Genomic DNA, 19,935 nt, shown 5'->3' on the forward strand with positions numbered 1-19,935 from the left:
ATTTCGTTAGTGGATTAGTTAATTTATCTCGTGAGACTGTATGTTTGGAAAGTTGGTTTTCCACATCCAAAACGCGTGTCTGCTAGATACTACAATTTCTAGCTTTGTGATTTCCAGGTTATATATACATCTGGACATGATAAAAGAGTGATAGAAGCTCAATCAAACATTCACTATATAGTAACTATTAACACAGACATACATTAAGATAACGCCTCTAGTTAACCCAGACATACATTAAGATAACGCCTCTAAAAAGATGAATGGAGCAGATAGCTTTAACATTTAATATAATAGTGCAATAACATAAGTAAATAAATGGTCTGAAACACCATTTTCAGTTATAAATTAGCTACTTGCTTTGGTTCATATCATAGCCTATATTCTATTTTCCTGAGATGTAACCTAATGTCCTAGCAATCCTAATGAATGTCTGCTCCTGACTGGATCTTTCTTCCATTATAAATCTTTAATTTATAATAATTAATATAATTGAAGTCTCAAAACCCCTCTCTTCAGTAAAAAAACAAAAAACTCACAATATAATCAATTGTCAGAGACCATATCTCCATTAACATAATGCAGTTCGTTCATCTCAATGCTCTTTGTCGGTATGTCTTCATCTGGCACAAACATCCCAACGCTCTTTGCCGGTATGTCTCCAAACATCCCATCGCTCTTTGCTGGTATGTCTCTGTTTGGATCAAGCATTCCATCACTCTTTGCCGGTATGTCTCCGTTTGGCGCAAACATTCCATCGCTCTTTGCTGGTATGTCTCCATTTGGCGCAAACATCCCATCGCTCTTTGCCGGTATGTCTCCGTTTGGCGCAAACATCCCATCGCTCTTTGCCGGTATGTCTCCGTTTGGCGCAAACATCCCATTGCTCTTTGCTGGTATGTCTCCGTTTGCTGGTATGTCTCCATTTGGCACAAACGACACTTCTGTAACAACATTCCCAAGATTGACCTCTTTGGATTGAAATTCTGTTGACTTCCCATCATCAAACACTTCTTTATTATTCAAAGCAAAAGACCCGTCTCTAGCTAACGTCTCTTTCTCATGATGGATAGTTGTCTCTTCCTCATGATGGTTAGTCAATACTCTATCCTCAGAATTCTTCACAGCTTTTGAAGGGAGCATTGCTTCGGATTTGGTTTCCTGGATGCCAGATTCATCATTAGCACTTGCAAGGGATAGAGATACTCCATCCTCAGAATCCTTCATAGCTTCTGAAGGGAGCATTGCTTCGGATTTGGTTTCCTGGATGCCAGATTCATCATTAGCACTTGCAAGGGATAGAGATACTCCATCCTCAGAATTCTTTACAGCTTCTGAAGGGAGCATTGTTTCGGATTTGGTTTCCTGGATGCCAGATTCATCATTAGCACTTGCAAGTGATTCTATCCTGTGATTGATATTTGCTCCATCGCCAGCATTGTCAACACGAGGCTTCTTGTCTTTAGACGGCTTCCTTTTGGGAAATTTCCTTTTAAAGCGTGCTTTCTTAGGCTTTGGAGCTTTTGAAGCCTCATCAGCGACAGAATCTGCTGCCCTTTTTCTGGATGGAATGACAGTCAAATGGCCAAACTGGTTTTGAGAAGCCTGAGATGCATTTGTCTGGATAGCTAATAAAGCAGTTCTAGCGGCTTTTAACTCTGCTTCCTTCTTTGTTTTTGTTGTTCCCCCAATATAGAGAATCCCTCCAATGTCGACCGTACATGAAAATAACGGTGCTCTACCTGGTGGCGTATCATCTTTTTTGCAATGATACGTTGGCATTGCATAGTTCATTTTCTGAGCATACTCCTGAAGTAGATTCTTGCATAATCCAGTTTCATGCTGGAAGAAACATCATTAAAATGATCAGAGGCAGTAAAAATAAATGACCTGAGCAACTGTAATATATTAAAATGCAGAACATAGAATGGGGAACATCTCAGATAAATATGCAACAACTATATTTCTTCTAATCATCAAAAAGGACAAGAACAGAGTGGTAGTGAGTGCAAACACGTAAGATGGTCAACTTAGGTTAAGCAAAAATAGGAAAAATTCGATTATATGAACAAAGCAAAGTCATCCAATCCTGCTGCATACTAAGAAAACTAGAAAAATACCCATTAGCTAATCAGCATAAAAGGATAATCACTCTTGAAATTAGAAAATTCAGGAATTTGTCCCTTCAAATAGAAACGTTAATTATCCCAAAGAGCAGAAGCAATATGAAAAATAATCGACAACAGTCACTATAATCAGAACTATCAATTACTACAGACAATAAAAATTCACAATTTGTAAAGACTTTGCAAAGACTACTTACAACAGGTTGAGTGATGGACTGATTAACTTCACCAGATTTGGCCAACTCCATCAAAGCAACCTCTGCAGCTGACTGCTCTGCCGCTTTACGGTTAAAAAACCCAGGCAAAGAGTCATACCGAACTTGATTCACAATCACCGTTGACCTGAAACAAGGTTCATGGGAAGGCCCGTCCTTGGTAGTTTCATACACAGGTGTGGGGAGCCCCGCTTTCTGAGCATACTCTTGCAACCGGCTCTTGAACACATAACAATTTGAAACACCTAACGCATATATAAAAATGAAAGTAAATAAGAATTGAATGACATCAAAGTCCGGTGAGAGATTCCCCTATTTAGGGTTTCTGTCCTAGGGTTCCTAATTTGTAATACTACAAGTATTAATTGACAACAACTTACCACATTTTCACTTTTAAATTAGTACTAATTGTATCTATCTATTGAAATTATAAACCCTTTTTTCATTTACTCACCCATCGAAAACAATCAAACTTTAATCCTGAACATAAAAAATAAAATTATAGATAGTGAACAGCATTATTGGATGCTGAAAAAAAAAAAGCAGAAAAATGTGCTTATTCTCATTCGCGTTGCAAAAGGAAACCCTGGAAATAGTAGAGAAAGAACGATACAACTAGTACCTTGGAAATCTTCGTTGGCGGTGGACATGGTGAGAGTTGAGGGAAGAGACGGTGGTAATTAATGTGATGGAAGTTAGTTACGAGTATTTAAAGTGAGAAGAGGTGAGAAAGGTGTGTGTGAGTGAGTGAAGATGAAAAAAGTGTGAGTGTACGGTGAAGCTAATATCGGAATCTGCGCAGGAGAAAAAATGGGTATATCGACGGTGGTAGTGGGATAATACATTTTTGGGTTATAATTTTATTTTTAAATGGTATTTGTAAGTAAAATTAATTATTTACTTATGACACTTATTTTACTTATTTAATTATTTACCATTTTAAATAATTTTATCTTACAAATTAATTATTTAAAATGGTATTTGTAACTTTTCTTTATAAATTAATTGTCTGATTCTTGTTTTATAGATTTGTTTCTTGAGAGCGAGTAACGATTAAGTTTGGGGGTTATGATCAGAACATGTCATACTACATATTTTTTAGCAATTTTTCAAATATTTTAATTGAATTTTTAGTTAATTTTGCATGAAATAGAGTAAAGAAGGAAAAAAATTCAAGAGATTCTAATTTCAAAATCATTCTAACTAGATTTGTTTTTAATGGTGAAAGCTACAATGGCACAAAATATAGCGGAGCTTAAACATAGCAATAAAAAAAGCCAAGAATTATAAGTACCCTATGATTGTTACTATATAGTATATACTTTTTATTTTACCTTTTATCAAACCAAGTAATATTATTGCCTCGTAGTAATTAACATAATTATTGTGGAGATAAATCTTTATATATATTATAACTTGACGACATTTTTAGTACACTTGTCAAATTAGACTATCAAAACTTATGGCTACAATGTAATACTAACTGAGCTCCAAAATGAGTAATATTCTAAGAAGGGATGTACGCAAGTGGTTGACGTTCAAATTTCTAAGAAGGGTCCTAAAATTGAGACCCTTATTGGGCCATGTTCAAATTTCTACTTGGACCGAGCCAAAGACGAAATCGATCCATTAGCCTACTTAACCATGGATATGGGTTGTTGGTAATCTTGAACTGGTCTCGGTCCCACAAGAGAAGAATTGTATAAACCTAAAAGGTGGAGAAAATGGTAACGAGAGTGACGTCAAAACGAAGATGTTAGAAATATGTCATTGGGCAGAGGATTCAATAATTGTGGGAGTAGGCATGAACTCGCCCTATAAAATATTAGAGATGAGCACAAAGTAAGGACCATTGGATCATAGAATGAGTTATATCTCGCCATCTATAATATGAATGTTGTGGATGAAAACGTCATAATAAACGTGAGTAAAAACTCTAATAGAACCCATATAAAAAGGGACCGCGAATGTCAAGTCAAGTACACACTCAAAAACTCCTGAAACATTCTATCTCTTACCATAATTGGTTACTAACTTAGGCGTCTGAGTGTTTTTACAGGTCCCACCACCCCCCAAACTTTTGTAATAATTTTTTTGATGAATTTAAATCATTTTAAGGTGTGACGATTTAAGTTCAATTCTTAGTTGTGGCATTTTATTATTAAAATAAACAATTAAATTTGAAAAATGCCAACGGGGTTTGAACACCCATATTTAGAACGATAGAAAACGACTTTTTCATTTAGCTAATTGAGATTATATGTTAAGTTATTGAACAAGATAATTATACATTATTTAATTTTATATTTTTATTAAGTGCATCCTCAAATATGAGACCCTTAAATTTTGGAGGCTCTGTGTCGTGGGCCTGATTGCACACCCATAAGGCCGACTCTGACTACTTGCAAAATCCATTATCGCCAATAGATTTCAAATTTATGGAAAAAGCACTCAGTTATGTGTCGTTTGATGTTGATTTATACAAAATGAAGACAACTTCTCCTAAAATGTATGAGAAAGAAAGAGTCTTTCAAAGTCATGGGTGAGGTCTATGAAGAACTTTGTGGTTCTTATAGAATTAGTTTTGTGATAAATGGATAATATATCACCATAGATATTACTAAAATATATACTATAACGAATAACTGCTACAAATATGCTAAACGATATGAAGCATGCTAGCTACATAATCAAATTCAAATAGCACTAACCAGATTATTGCAACCATGAATTAAATATTGGTCTTTTAAAGAAAAGACTATTGATCTAATTAGGAAAATACATCATTCCTCTTCTATAAGACATGCTTATATCATAGTGGATACATAATCCTTTATTATATGGGTAGAAGCTCGTGTGATGATTATATTGGATACATAATCCTTTATTATATGGGTAAAATTAAAATTTATAAAACATCATATCATTTATAGATTTGGTATTCTTAGGACTATTACAATTGGTCATGGGACGATGATCACTAGCGAGAAAGTGATGACCTTTCTTCAAAGGATTGGGATAAAATTGATGCAATCATCCCCTTATTATGCTTAAGCCAATGGGCAAGCAAAATCTACAAATAAGATCATCATTGATTCAATAAAAAATAACATTGGTGAAAAAGCCTAGGAAATTACATGAGATCTTACAAGAAGTTATACAGAATTTTAAGTCTATTATCATAAGACTTACTCCTTATCGGCTAACTTGTGGCCTGGGTGCAATATTTCCTTTGGACATTAACAAATCTTCACTTAGAGTCTTCACTTAGAGTCGTCAAGCAAAACTAACTTATTTTAAACGAGTATAAAGAAGCTATCTTAATAAAAATGAATTCTCTAGATGAAAAATGACTCGTGACATTGAATAATAATGAGATTTAATGTAGAAAAATGGTTAAATCCTATAACAAACAATTTAAACATAAAAGATTTGTTAAAGGTGACTTAGTTTAGAAAACTATTTTACTAATTGAGAATAAAAATCTCAAGTTTAAGGAATTGTCGCAAAATTGAGAAGTTGTGTGTATTTTATATATTTATCATTATTGATTTCACACACTTATCATCTTACTTGCATACGAAGTAACATGAAAACATCTGATTCATACAAATATTGAATATTTTGCTAAAATAGTGCATTAACCCTACTTTATGACCATTCAAATGTATTAGGTTATGGATGCATGCAAATAATAAAAGACCAAGATTCAAGCCCCAAAAAAGCAACGAACCCAAGTCTCGAAGGTACAAGTCAAGCACAATTCACTAAGTGAATTTATCTTCGACCAACAAATCCAAGGCAACAAGACTGTCCTATAAATCGTAGTAAATTTGTTGGACATATTCATCCTCGACCGTCAAATCCAGATATTTGTATCATATTTGTGAATCTATTTGATATTGAGAAGCACTCTTAAATAGGGATGCCAATTGTACCATTGAGTACTCGCAAAAAATATCCACCACGCGTAGAGTAAAAACAAATAAAATAGATACGGGCATGTGGACGGGTAATTACCCAATAAAATAAGCAGGTATGGGTGCAGGCACGGGTATCTTATGACCCACCCCGCCCTATACTCACGCAATGTATATTTATATATTTTTATTTATATTATTATATAAAACCATATATCTTTCACTTTAAAAAAATACATCACAATTAAACTATTATACATTTTTATATTAGTGTTGGATTGTTTCATAACTCAATAATAAAAAATTAAAATGTTTTGTTCATGTTATTAAAATTAAAAAATTATATGATATTTTTTAGTTTACCGATTTGTTTTTACTAGAAATGCGTGTAACGAGTATGTATAACTACAAAGAAAAATGCTTTTTATGACAGCTTTCACCTCAGCCATAAAGAATCAAGGTATTAGGTCAAGGCGCGACATGTTTTATTTTTTTTATAAAAATAAAAATATCATATTTCATCGATTTTTAATAAAACCTAGGGGTAAAACAAATCAGGACAGGCTTCAAATCCCACTTAAGGATGTTTATATTTTTATTTGTATATAAGTGAATACTAAATTATCCAACCCTTCAGTTTTCTTAAAAATTGAGGGATGGCATAATCACATTTTACTATAAAAGCACTTGTTAAATAGATTTTATCTTAATCATAACTTATATGTTGCCGCCCTAAACTAGTGTGCATCATTATTTGGGATGAATTGCAAGACAGAAAAAAATCTTCAATATTCTTCAACTCTTGAACAAAACATGTTTTTTGCCCTTGTAATCTATCTCACATAATCGTGTTGATGTTGTATTTTTGGAACAACTCTCTATTAAAGATCTGTTAAAGAGTGTTGAAAAAGTTCCCTATGATAGATTGTAAGTGCATAAAATTATTCATACTTCCAGGTTAAATAAATAAGGTTGTTTAAACTTTGAAAATGTTGCACCCCCATATTTGCTTAATTTTGGCCCACTTTCTTTGTTTTTATTTTAGTTACTAGCTATTTGTTTTGTTATTTCATAATTTTTTTAATTGTTTTGATAAAAGTACAAAAATATGTGGTTAATTAGTCTCTTTTTTTTTACATATATAAAAAATACAAAAATATATTAGAAGTTAGAAGAAATTTTTTATATTTTTATTATAGGTAAAAAAAAGACTAATTAACCACATATATTTGCACTTTTTATCAAAGCAATTAAAAAAAGAATTTAAGAAATAACAAAACAAACAGTAAATAACTAAAAAAAGGGGCCAAAATTAAGCAAATATGGGGGTGCAACATGGCAAATTTGGAACTGGGCTCGAATGGCTAAGCCCAAGACACAATAAAAACTGCCCCAAAAAGGAGTGTTAAGTCCGCTAGGGTGTGAAGAGAGTAATTCGGTTAGGCTAAACTGAAGCAGGCCCATAATTCTTCAAGGAGAAGCTGCCAGGGGGTGAGGCGCATGGAGTTGTAGTGGGGAGCTGCAAAGAAAATCATAATGGGCTTTGACAATTGACTTAAGCCCAATATAAACATTGGAGCAAAAACCTTAAATCTAAAAAAACATTCTGCCTCCCTATCTTTTTCATTCACGCTAAAATACTCCCTCTATTCTCTATGCTCTATTTTGCAAAATTTTCTTTCCTCTGTTCTTTTCTCACGCTCACTGTTCTACTTTCCATATTTCAAGCTTCAAGACAGAGAAAACATTTCTCTTTAGACCGAAAAAACACACCCCCTTCCTCTATGTACTTCCTTTGTTCTCTTGTTCTCCTATGAGTGCTAGGTGCTTCTGTAGCAGTATCTACGGAAGCTTTCTACATTTGCATCTACGGAGTTAAAATTTGTTTTTTCCTTTTATTTTTATAACTTAATTGTATCTAATTTGTATTTATTTGTTATACCTTGGAGACATTATGGCTGATGAGATAGACCGACTGATACATGGGGGGATTACCCAACATGCCTCAGTGCGACGTGCATGAAGCCAGAAAGTCCCACATGTAGCTGACAGACACCTCTGTTCTAGTAGAGGCGATAGTTGAGGTCACACCGCAGACTACTCCGCAACATAGTGGACACACGTCTTCCACTTCTACTTCTTCATCTCAGAGGCGTCAAGATGATGGTAAGGGTACTTCACAGGCGCCTCCACCCGTAGAAATCGTCGGGATATTTATGTGCCACCTCCAGCTGATACCGTTTCTCCTATGCCACCTCCTGATGGTGATGGTTCTCCTGTGCCACATCTTGATGGTGTTGGTTCTCTTGTGCCACCTCCTAATGGTGTTGACCCATTGCATGAGGATGCTGATGCGCTTGAGGGTTACCCAGGGGTCCCTCTGATTTGTCCCTATTGATAGGGTACGCTGATCATACTGCTAGACATGTCTGGGATAGAGAGGTAACATTGCTTAGACTTATTATTTTTTGTCCTTATTGGAAATTTATTATTTCTAACATTGCATGTTATTAACAGTGTTTTCATTGGTAATTTTCAGGATAGGGTACCGCAAAAGTTCTATAACCACGAGAGGAAGATATTAGCTCTAGAGCAGTCTGAGGAGCCGTGGTTCCAAGATGTCCTCACAATATATGGTCTGGGTGACCTATGTCAGATTAGATACACCACTATCCATAATGAAATGCTCATGGGTGACCGGAGGCTGTTGGTGACCTAGTTGAGGTGGAGATACATAGACATCATATGCTTAGGTTTTACTTCCTATTTTTGATCGAGACTCAGCTGTTTGTGGACATGAGCTCCACGTATACGAATGTCGCTTACCTGAGGCACTTTATGAATCCCGCACGGATCCATGAGTACAACTGGGGGGCGGCAATGCTGGCGTACAACTATTCGAGACTGGGAGAAGGATGCATGTGGAAGACCAGGACTGTCGCAGGCAGTTGTTCACTCTTAATGGTAACAATCTTATATTCTTCTACTTTTTTTCACTACTTTTCATTCTATATTCGTGATAATGTTTTTTTATTTATTTGGTGTTTTTTATTTTCATTTTATGGGTGGAAGTTACAACACTTCCCGATGATCATTGGCTGGGGAGAGGTGGATGGCTACATTGAGGCATGGCCACATGCTCGTGCCTTCATCCCCATGAGAGGGAACTAGATGGCAGAGCCTTATAGAGTATATATTGACTGCATGGTTGCCGAGGACACCCGCTACGACTAATACACTGCGCATCGTGAGACGCGTCCGTTTGATGACATTACACTATACTCTGGATGATTGGCATGCAGTTCGACTATCACTGTTCCTTATCTTCTGGAGTGCGTCATGCTGCAATTTGGCTACTGTCAGACGATACCTCGCCACCCTTCTGTCTCTGCTCCTCTCGGGTTGACCCGTTGGCAGATAGATGAGATCTTTGTTAACTATCAGCAACACATGGATCTAGACGAGGCTTAGGTGACCAGAGCAGAGTCAGATTGGAGTTGCACCGATGAGTACATCAGTTGGCTCTTCATTGTGTCACACCCGTACATGGTCCCTGATGCAGCGGGATCACTTCCCAGACCAGCTCATTAGGAGATATTGCAGGAGCACCAGTCTTAGTTGGATCACACTAAGGATGTGCTTCCTCGCTGTCGTCAGATAGTTGAGATAGCGTTGGCAGACATTGACGGTGGTTTCTTCCCTGAGGGGTCTGGTCACAAGTGTATACTAGATGATATCATGGAGGTGGCACATGGGGCACTGGTGTACCATAGACATCGTGCCAGGACATGTGAGGTACTAGACGGTAGAGGCAAAAGACCCGACAGAGGAGGTCGTGGACGCAGAAGAGACGCGAGAGGCAGAGGCGAGGATACAGATGTTGTCCGACACACACAGTAGTGATCGTGTTGATTATTTTGATGTCTATTTTTTATTACATTGATGTACTTTATTTTGATTATGTATATGACATATCACCTATTTATATGGTGTAATATTTGATGTACTATATAACAATGAGTTGACATTACACTAGTTTATGTACTTTTTTGTTGTATTATTTTGTCGTTGAACAAAAAAAATTAGAGTTTTGGAGTTAAACATAGTTGATTTAAAATATAACAGAATATTTCGTGGGTACATCTACAAAACATTCTGTTCTTAAGACTTTCCGGAGATATATCTACGAAAGATTCCTTGAACTGATTTCATTTGAATTTTTCCAACGTTTACTAGTTCAAAATACATTCGTAGATGTAGCTCCGAAAAAAATCAAATTTTGGCAAAAAAAAGGTGATTTCTGATGTGTATCTCTGGAATCAGAGGGCATAAATGAAATTTCGCTAGGTGCCTAAGAGTATCAAGGGGTGGATTGAGATATTTTCAAGACTAAATGACTTGAAATTCTTGAATTGGTCCAACTTGAATGAACTAGATCAAAAGAAATGGTAATGGACCTTGAACACTTTTTGTAAATTGCACCTATCAAAGACAAAGATAAAACAAATAATAACAAAACAAAGTGATTTTAAATTTTGATAGAAACTCAATCTAAAAAGTAAATTGAATTACAATTAAAATATTAAAATCAAAAGAGGTTAGTAGCAAAAAATACTATTAATTATAGAAGTCAAATAAAACGCAAAATGAGCATGTAAATGACATGTTACTAATTTTTTTTTTGATTTTCTGAATGAATATAAAGTTATGTAAATATCCTAATGGAAAGATGCATATGAATGCAAAATCTTAAGCCAAATAAAAGGGGTAGGACAAATTTGGGGTATGACAGAGGGTGTTATTTTGGCGTCATAATTGAAAATATTGATCACCGTCTTTAAACAAATCAGTGTCGTCCATTTCATAAGTATCAACGCTCAAGAAACTTTCATTAATGATTCGCGTGAAACCTAAGAGGCATCAATTATAAAAGCATTTTGAATATCAATAATTGTTAATGAAACATATAACATAAAAACTTTGAAGCATAAAAAACTCGGTAAAGTTCTCTACAATGGATTGCAAGAGCAGAAAATAAATTGCGTTTAAGGTTTGTGTTCTTTAATAATCAATTTTTTACGGTGTTCATCAATAATCATATATTCATTCATTTAACTAACCATTTTCTTGTTTTACATCAGAAACAATTTAATGCAAATGAGATATGAAATATATTGCATCTAACATTTTATCTCCTCTGACATTTCAATGAAACGAGAATTCAACATCTGATCTTCACCAACAATGACGACGATGAATCAAATTTAAAATTTATTGTATATTTACAAAAATATTATGTGTAAACAATGTAATATTATGGATATATAATTAATTTATAAATATTTTTTTATTTTATAATGAATTTTTAAAAAAATATGAATTTTACCCCTCGGTGTTATTGATAAACCGAGAGGTTTGATGCGCTAGTTTTGAAAATATTATAAGTGTAGAAGTTGGGGTTCCAATCTATGTGTATAAGCATTTTACCCTCGGTGTTTTAAAAATCGAGGGTTAAAGTCGTTACTTTTTATGACGCCATTCGTTAACTTGCTTCTTTAACCAAGGTAAAATGCGTTTCGCGTCCAAGGTTAAAACCATTTTTTGTAGTAGTGAGTATGGGTACTTAGACATTTATAGGGTACGGGTATGGGTAAAAAAGTTGATTTCTACGCAGGTATGAGCTCAGGTACGAGGATTTTTTCAAACCGTAGATACGGGGTTGAGTACTATAGTACCTTGCCCACACCCTACCTATTGTCATCCCTACTCTTAGGTTTAGACTAATGATATGTATTTATAGCATGATTTGTGAACTTAAACCACTATTAAGAAATGTCTAAATGATATTGAAATATAATAATTAAATTTAACATTGTATAAAATATTTCGCACATCAGAATTTTAGTTGGGGAGTATAGGGAGCGCCAAGAGCATAAATGAATTAAACGTCTATGATTTAAGAGACTTTGCCATACCATATCCAAAAAAAAATCTTAAGGCAATGTGTGTACAGATCATTTCACTTATATATATATATATATATATATATATATATATATATATATATATATATATATATATATATATATATATATATATATATATATATATATATAGAGAGAGAGAGAGAGAGAGAGAGAGAGAGAGAGAGAGAGAGTGGAGGGTTATATTGACTCCAAGAGTAAGTTATAATAACTTACTCCACATCTTGACCATTAATTATTTTCAATCTAATGGTTAAAAATAATAAGGAATATATATATATATATATATATATATATATATATATATATATATATATATAATATTTCATCTATTTCTAGTTGACGTGAGACTTAACCACACATGTGTATCACCCACATCATTAACTTTGATTTACACTAAGATTCCACTCTCGCTCCCCACCGAGCCGAACATAGGCTTTGATATCATATCCACAACACTAGCCTTGATTAAACTATAATCTCATTCTCGCTCCCCACCAAGTCAAACATAAGCTTTGATATGATTAGATAGGGAGCTCGAGGAGTGTTAGGGGTAGAAATGATCTAATTATCCATCAAAGAGATCTTGACACCACATATTCATTCATAATCTTAAGACAATATGACGCGCTTGATTTACAAAATAAAAAGGACTGGACAGAACAATACTAGACAGTACAATATAGTACAAGACAATTTTTTGTATTGTACTGTATTTGATGGTTAATGCACTGGACAATTTTCTTCTCGATTTTTTTTATATGTCTATGCATTAGACAAAATAATATAACTTTTACTATAATACTATTTTGATATATAAAATATTATTATTTATGAATCAAAATATTAAATAATAAGAAGGAGAAAAAAAGACGAAGAGATAATTTTTTTACTCTACTTTTTTTAATGTGTTTATGCAGCAGAAAAAATGATAAATAGAGATTTTTATTTTCTATTTTGTCTGATATGTTGATGAACCGAATAAAAATATAATTTTTATTATAATAATTTTTATATATATATATATATATATATATAATATTAATATCATATTTATGAAATAAAATTTTAAATAATAAAACGAGAGAGTAAAAATAGTATTTTGATAACTTGTGTTTGGGATAAAGAGTTGTTCCATGGTTTAGGGAGACAAGAATTCATGGTTTTGTCTAATCTCATATTACCATATGTTTTGTTCAATATCATGATTACTTTTTGTATCACACAAGATAAAAAATTTTGTCACATGCGTTACCTTAATTTTTTAACAAATCAAACACATCCTAAATGTACAAATTCTTTCACTTATATATTCAATACTAGTATTTAGACCCGTGCGAGGCACGGGTTAAATGTTTTATAATATTTAAAAAATACTTAAAATTGAAATTTATTATTTATTATTATTTATTAAAAATTTATTGAACTAATATAAAACTATAGTAAGCAAATATTTTTAAAATATTATAATAATTAATGATTAATTTTCATAAAAATATTTATGCTATAAAAAATTAGTATTTACATGTGTTAAAAGACGAAAGAAAAATAGCAAGACATAATTCAGACGTGTTAAATTAAATATTTGATTGTTATAACTGAAAAACAATATGATATAATTTCAAAAAAGTTTGTTTATTATTTTTTAAAAAAGAAAACAAAAGACCAAATACACATCTATTATGTTTGTTTTTTTAATAATTAAATTTTATTAACAAAATTAAATCAAATGAATAAGCAATAAATAAAATAAAATAAAAAATTGTCCTACAAAAGTGGAAGGAGCGCCTCATTTTTTAGAATATTTTTTAAAATTTGTTTAACCAAATTTTTAAAAACAACAAATAAACTAAAAAGGATTGAATTATAATTTTTATTCAAAATAATGAAATACAAAATTAACCAACAATATTAGAAAAAACATGAATTCATTTATTTTATTAATGGCAAAAACAATGGCATTAATGTTTGGCATAAGAAGTGACAAATAGAACCAACAACTATCAGCATTCCAGACTAAAAACGTTCGTTAAAGTAGTAAAAAAAAACCTTAAGCTTCTTCTCTCAAAGGGATTACAACAACCCACATAACAATTTTCACACTTGGTCAAGACGACTTCAAGCAAGCGCAATCGGGATGGTTCCGGCTAAGCAAACGATCTTGATATGAAATTTAACCCATTTGGGTTTTTGTAAGTGAAAATATTCGCTGCAGATCAATCGTTCCCAAATTTTTTTTGAATCTTTGTAAGATATATGGTTATGGTCATTGTCTTAGATGGATGTATTGTTGTAAGACACATGCAATACTTTTTTGACCTGTTGATGACATCCTCTCCTTCTTCAGGTTTTAAGAAGAATGTATTTTAGAAACTGAAAAACCCCCAAATTGAATCGATTAGGGTTTATTTAGGATAAAATTAGGGCTTGTCCAAAAAATAGATGTACTATATGACTTGAGTTTGTCAAATTTGTTAATTGAAATCACATTAGGTATAAGTACAAGGTTTTTTATTATCATTTTAGTAGTTAAATGTTAATCATTTTAGTAGTTTAATTTTGTATCCTTGTACAATATATTTTGCTCTCCTTGCACCTCTAATAACCTTGATGTAACATTCAGGAAAATGTAGTGCTGAGCAGAGGCTGGAAGAAGAAGGCAGAGTCGGTAACTCCCCTGTCCGAAATGTGTGCAAGTGGACCAAACGTGTCAATGACGCAAGGGTTATTAGGAAAAACGTCTTGGTAAGGTTCATGTTAGATAATTAGAATGGTATACAAAAAATATTAGGAAAGTATGCCAACATTCTTTTATTTAAGAAAAATTAGATAGGAGGTCAATTCTTAAAAACTCTGTTTCACTTAATAATAAAAGGTAATATAATTTCATTTGGTTATTTTTATATCACTTATAATAATACAGAACAATACTTGATTACTGATAGAATGTGACTTCCAATTCTTGTTTCCAATGGTGATAATTTCATAAGGAATTTTTTAATAATTTCATAAGGAATTTTCGTGTGTGTTTTGGGCAGCAATTTCCAGCTTGAGTGATAAATACTTGTTTTCAAGAGCCAGAAGATTCAATTGAAGTCTACGACAGTGACAGGGATAAAAAATACACATGTAGGTTGAAGACTAATGAGGATCGGATTGATACATACATTTGTAAAGGTTGGTACGAATTTGCAAAAGCAAGGCGTTTGAGTCGTGGTGATGTGTTGAACTTCTCGCTTGAATACCCTCCCACGATTTGTTTGTCAGTGTCAGTGAAGAAGGCGTAATCGTGTACCATCAAGTTGTTTTGGATTAAATCAAGTGGATTAAAATCATTTTGGGTAGTTATGTGTTTGTTAATGTCCACGAATCTCAATTAAGTAATGTAATGCTTGTGTTTATGTATTTGTATCTATAATTTATGACTTATGTTTTTTAATATGTAAGACATGTTGTATATGCGCTACTTGATGTAAAAGACGAAGAATTATGGGTTCGTTGATAAACCGTTGTTATTTTATGGTATTGTGCACTAAGTTTGACATAACAATTGCACAACCCATTTGTTTAATGCTTTTGTTTCTGTTTGAAAGTGGAATTTTGGTAATATCCTCAAAGTTGCATTATAGAGATGTGTTGATGAGTGATACCAATTTATAACAACCATATTGTTTAACTTCCATGTTTTTAATAGGTTATTGACATTGGCAATAGAAATATTCAAATACTGAGGAAGTGGTGTCATACTAATTAACAAACTTTAGTATGTTCACTGATTCTAATTATGGTTGCAATATATGGTATGAATTTAAAAAAAAAAGCTGAGTATGCAAATATTATAAGAATCAAAATTTCTGTTCAAACAATGAATTAAATTCTATCCAAACAGTGAATGCAAAATGAGGATTTGTCGAGAATAGTATTATGTCATGGTTTAATTTTGAAAGTTTGTTAAACAAATGGAATAAGGAAAAGCCATAATTTTTTAAGCGAAAACATAACAATCTCTCATATCCATGCTACATTCGATCACAACGAAGCCATGCTTTTCCGTTTTAGGAAAAACCATCAATTATATAGTTTACAAATTAAGAGATTACTAAAGAAATTTGTCTAAACATAAATCTGTTATAATAGTTCCAAAAGTAAACCAGAGTTCAATGCATAGTACAATAATACATCATCGACAAATTCTATTTGCGCTACGAAGTTAACCGACAGACTTTTGAATGATATTGTAGTGTCGACCAACAGCAGATGCCAATACGTTGTCGATTTACAACTGCAAGAACATAAATAAATAATAATTACCTTTTGAAAACAATTTATATTCACACAATTAAAATTGCACCAGCTAGAGAACTTTAATATATAACAGTTGCAGACAAAATGGAAATACTTTAACATATTATTACCTGAATCATTTCACAATGTTACAATATGAAGGCTGCATTCAAAATCAATAACAGTAGCAATGTAAACATAATTTAAAGTGAAGTACCAAATTATGGGCTAAACAAATCCCACAAAAAGCCAAATCAAGGATAAACTAAACAATTCAAAGTGCACCACAGTTTAACAAAACAGAAAAAAAACAACAGTTCAAAAAACTATAGTGAATGAACCAAGTAGACTAATTCTTCTCAATCTTTATGTTTTTCAGAATCCTAGGGTCGCCTGCATCGACAACTCTAGCAACTTCTCAAATTCCTCTCTTAACAGAATTACAATCTGCATGATCAACTTCATTATGTTCTGGAACGGAATGATTGTCTTCACAAATATCCTCAGCGCCATCATTTTCAAATTTTGAACTCAAATCCCAAGCTACCCCAATAACCAACTCATTATGAACATTAGAACCGATGGCAACTTCTTCAACGCCAGAATTTTTCTAAACAAATTACAATATTAAAGTTAGTCATATGAACATGCATCAAAGAATACCTAAAAAAAATTAAAACAAAGTACAACTGGTTGAAAAATATAGCAACCTTCACAACTGAATTCAGATCCTGAATATCACCGGCAGGCATATCACTTTGTACCACAACAGCAGTCAAATCATCCTCAACGTCAACAGATTTCTAAAACAGTTAATAATTGCAACATTAATCAAATATATGAACAAACATGAAAGGGACATGTTACACAAAAAATATGAACTAACCTGAAATAGAGTATTATCGACCTTTGCAACAGATTTGAACTTTGAAATTATATCTTTGTCATCACAAACTTTTTTCACGCGAAAAGATTGTTCATATCTAGAGGTCACATCATTTTTTACATCTATCTTAAACAGAAATGTTCGATCAACAAAACCACCAATCACTTTAGCCACAATTGTTGGCTCCTCTTCCTAAAAATATATTTAAACATCAAACAAAATGTTGTTTCTATCAATTAATATTTTGATTATAATGACATATGAAAATATGTTTACCATATAAATACTCACCCGATCCATTTCAGCAATCAAACCAGAACATGTCATTTTGGTCAGAAAATAACAATCGCGATCAAAAAGTACGAAAGTAGCAGAATCAGTTTCATCAATTACCCTGAGTTTGACACGGAACCTACATATTTAACGAAGTGGGAAAACAAAATATTAAATATATGAGTTTAGAAAAATTAGCCACTAATATTTGGAACAATTGAAAAAATTTACAATTAAACACCTTGGGACAATTGTCCAAATATGCTTGTCACACTTTGGGTAGAATAACCTTCTGGAGTCTACAGCAACACCCTTGTTGCAGACACATGCAGCATACCACCAATCATTGCCACTAGAAACATGTTTGATTGTGACTAACACAACACAAACCATATTTTGTAGTCATAAAAAACCAAACAACAATGTCAAATTAACCTATAATATAACAAGCATGTAAGGAAGGATAAAAATGAAATAAAAGTAAAATGAAAATTACATCTTGACAGTCTTTTAGTTCCTAAATTGTTTTGCGTTGACTCAGATTTAAGAAATCTTCTTCTAAACTCATCTTAGAAGCATCCTTCATATAACTAAATGGTTGAGTAGGCGATCCAATGTTATGTCTAATAAGAAAGAAAAAAGCAGTAATCAATTTTCAGCATTCATAAATTTGAGAAGACTTAATTATACAAATTGAACATATATGTGAATCTAAAAAGTATTTACTTCAGCTTCAAAGAATCTGCCTAGGGTGTTTTTGGGTTGAACAACAGTTTGGTACAGTTCATTGTATTCTGCATCTGGATCTTTCCATTGTACAATTTGACTTTTAGATACTGAGCAAGAACAACAACAGGGTCGGTGTTACCATATTTGAGGTATGCATCAAGTTCATCAACATATGATCCAAACAATGTACAATCAAACTTCATCCTACATGAAACCAATTAATTCAAAAGTTATTGGACTGTAACTCTAACTGCATATAAAAGAATATAAGTTTTTTAGCATATAACTTACCCATTGAACTGTAACTCACTAACCTTAAACTTAGTAGTTACACCATTCCTTTCATAGACCCTTTCACGTCTAACAGCAGACAAAATGGCCACAACATCTATTACATAAATTTGACACAATAGATTACGACATAATTGATTAAGAAAGAAAATCATACAATAGATACAAAAAATAGAAAGAAGTAAATACAAATTTTACCAATCAAGTAGTCCATATCAATTTTCCCAACGATCTCTGAGAAGGACACAAATGAGTAAGGGGATATTGTTATAAGACCATCAACAATTTCTGTAACCATAGTTCAACTCTGGAAATTCAACTTGAATTGGTGTTTCGTGGTCCTATATCCTCCAATATTAGCGGCAATCCCAAATCGAGACAACAGAGCCTTACGAACAGAAGCTTGTATCTTGAAACCCTACAAACAATAATAACGAATCAAGATCAGAACAAAACCATATATAATAATATGCAAAGAAAAAAAAATTACAAAACAAACAACAACAACAACCTTCTCATCTATTAGAACCATCTCTATAGAATAATACTTTTGTTTCGAATTCATGTCTGGCACAAACCACAATCGAATAACTCGAACAACAACATCCCATGACTCTTTTGCTAGTGTGATTTCAGAAACAAAATCGCGTCTTGCAGCGACCATAGGAAAATAACGCAAAATCGTAAGGGTTCAAAGGGGATGATGAATTGGAGATGAGATATGTCATATTTATACATGTAGAATAAGGAAGAAATACAAAAAGTTGAAAGAACAAACCTTCAAACTAACATTGATGATGCAACGATTAAATTTTGGGAGATGAGAAACCAGCATTCAAGTAATTGCATCGTGAATGGAATAGAAGATCAACTGTCGCACATTTAGGGTTGATTGAAATTTTTGAAAAACCTAATTTGAAATAGGTTAAGGATCGGAGAGATTTCTGAAAGCGTAATAAATTTGGAAATGTATTGGGTGTGAAAACTGAAAAAATTGGAAAAGGAGAGATGTATCTAAAAGGACCGGTGCATTGAAAGGGACAAAAATAGGGAAGGGGTAATGTATCGTTTACATATACATTGTTGGTGGAAATAAAATTTAATAAAATTTAATTAATAAAAATAAAATTGAGGGAAGGGGAAGAAATTTACTGTGCACATGGAAAAAAAAAACTAAAAATAAGTAATTAAAACAAAAATAGGAAAATTACTAAAAATATAAACTTT

The 19,935-nt window shown here is 32.8% G+C and overlaps 3 protein-coding genes across 3 annotated transcripts; all 3 read right to left on the reverse strand.

Annotated features, from left to right (window-relative positions):
* Window positions 1–264: 264 nt before the first annotated feature.
* Window positions 265–3,185, reverse strand: LOC131660947 (double-stranded RNA-binding protein 8-like). Its single transcript, XM_058930316.1, has 3 exons — window positions 2,964–3,185; window positions 2,324–2,586; window positions 265–1,842 (listed from the first exon to the last, which is right to left on the reverse strand). The coding sequence occupies exons 1-3, from the start codon at window positions 2,989–2,991 to the stop codon at window positions 547–549; spliced, it is 1,587 nt and encodes a 528-aa protein (XP_058786299.1). The 5' UTR covers window positions 2,992–3,185; the 3' UTR covers window positions 265–546.
* Window positions 3,186–16,666: 13,481 nt separating this feature from the next.
* Window positions 16,667–19,751, reverse strand: LOC131655374 (uncharacterized). The gene is made up of 10 exons (XM_058925256.1): window positions 19,487–19,751; window positions 19,220–19,358; window positions 18,907–19,126; window positions 18,732–18,805; window positions 18,415–18,621; window positions 17,930–18,311; window positions 17,707–17,827; window positions 17,416–17,607; window positions 17,240–17,332; window positions 16,667–17,139 (listed from the first exon to the last, which is right to left on the reverse strand). Exons 6-10 carry the CDS (start codon window positions 18,079–18,081, stop codon window positions 16,948–16,950), a joined length of 750 nt encoding a protein of 249 aa, XP_058781239.1. The 5' UTR covers window positions 18,082–18,311; window positions 18,415–18,621; window positions 18,732–18,805; window positions 18,907–19,126; window positions 19,220–19,358; window positions 19,487–19,751; the 3' UTR covers window positions 16,667–16,947.
* On the reverse strand, window positions 18,206–19,006 carry LOC131657860 (uncharacterized). Its single transcript, XM_058927213.1, has 4 exons — window positions 18,907–19,006; window positions 18,709–18,805; window positions 18,508–18,621; window positions 18,206–18,311 (listed from the first exon to the last, which is right to left on the reverse strand). Exons 1-4 carry the CDS (start codon window positions 19,004–19,006, stop codon window positions 18,206–18,208), a joined length of 417 nt encoding a protein of 138 aa, XP_058783196.1.
* Window positions 19,752–19,935: the final 184 nt, after the last annotated feature.

This window comes from Vicia villosa, linkage group LG3, assembly GCF_029867415.1.
Source record: "Vicia villosa cultivar HV-30 ecotype Madison, WI linkage group LG3, Vvil1.0, whole genome shotgun sequence".
In the NCBI taxonomy this organism is placed as follows: domain Eukaryota; kingdom Viridiplantae; phylum Streptophyta; class Magnoliopsida; order Fabales; family Fabaceae; genus Vicia; species Vicia villosa.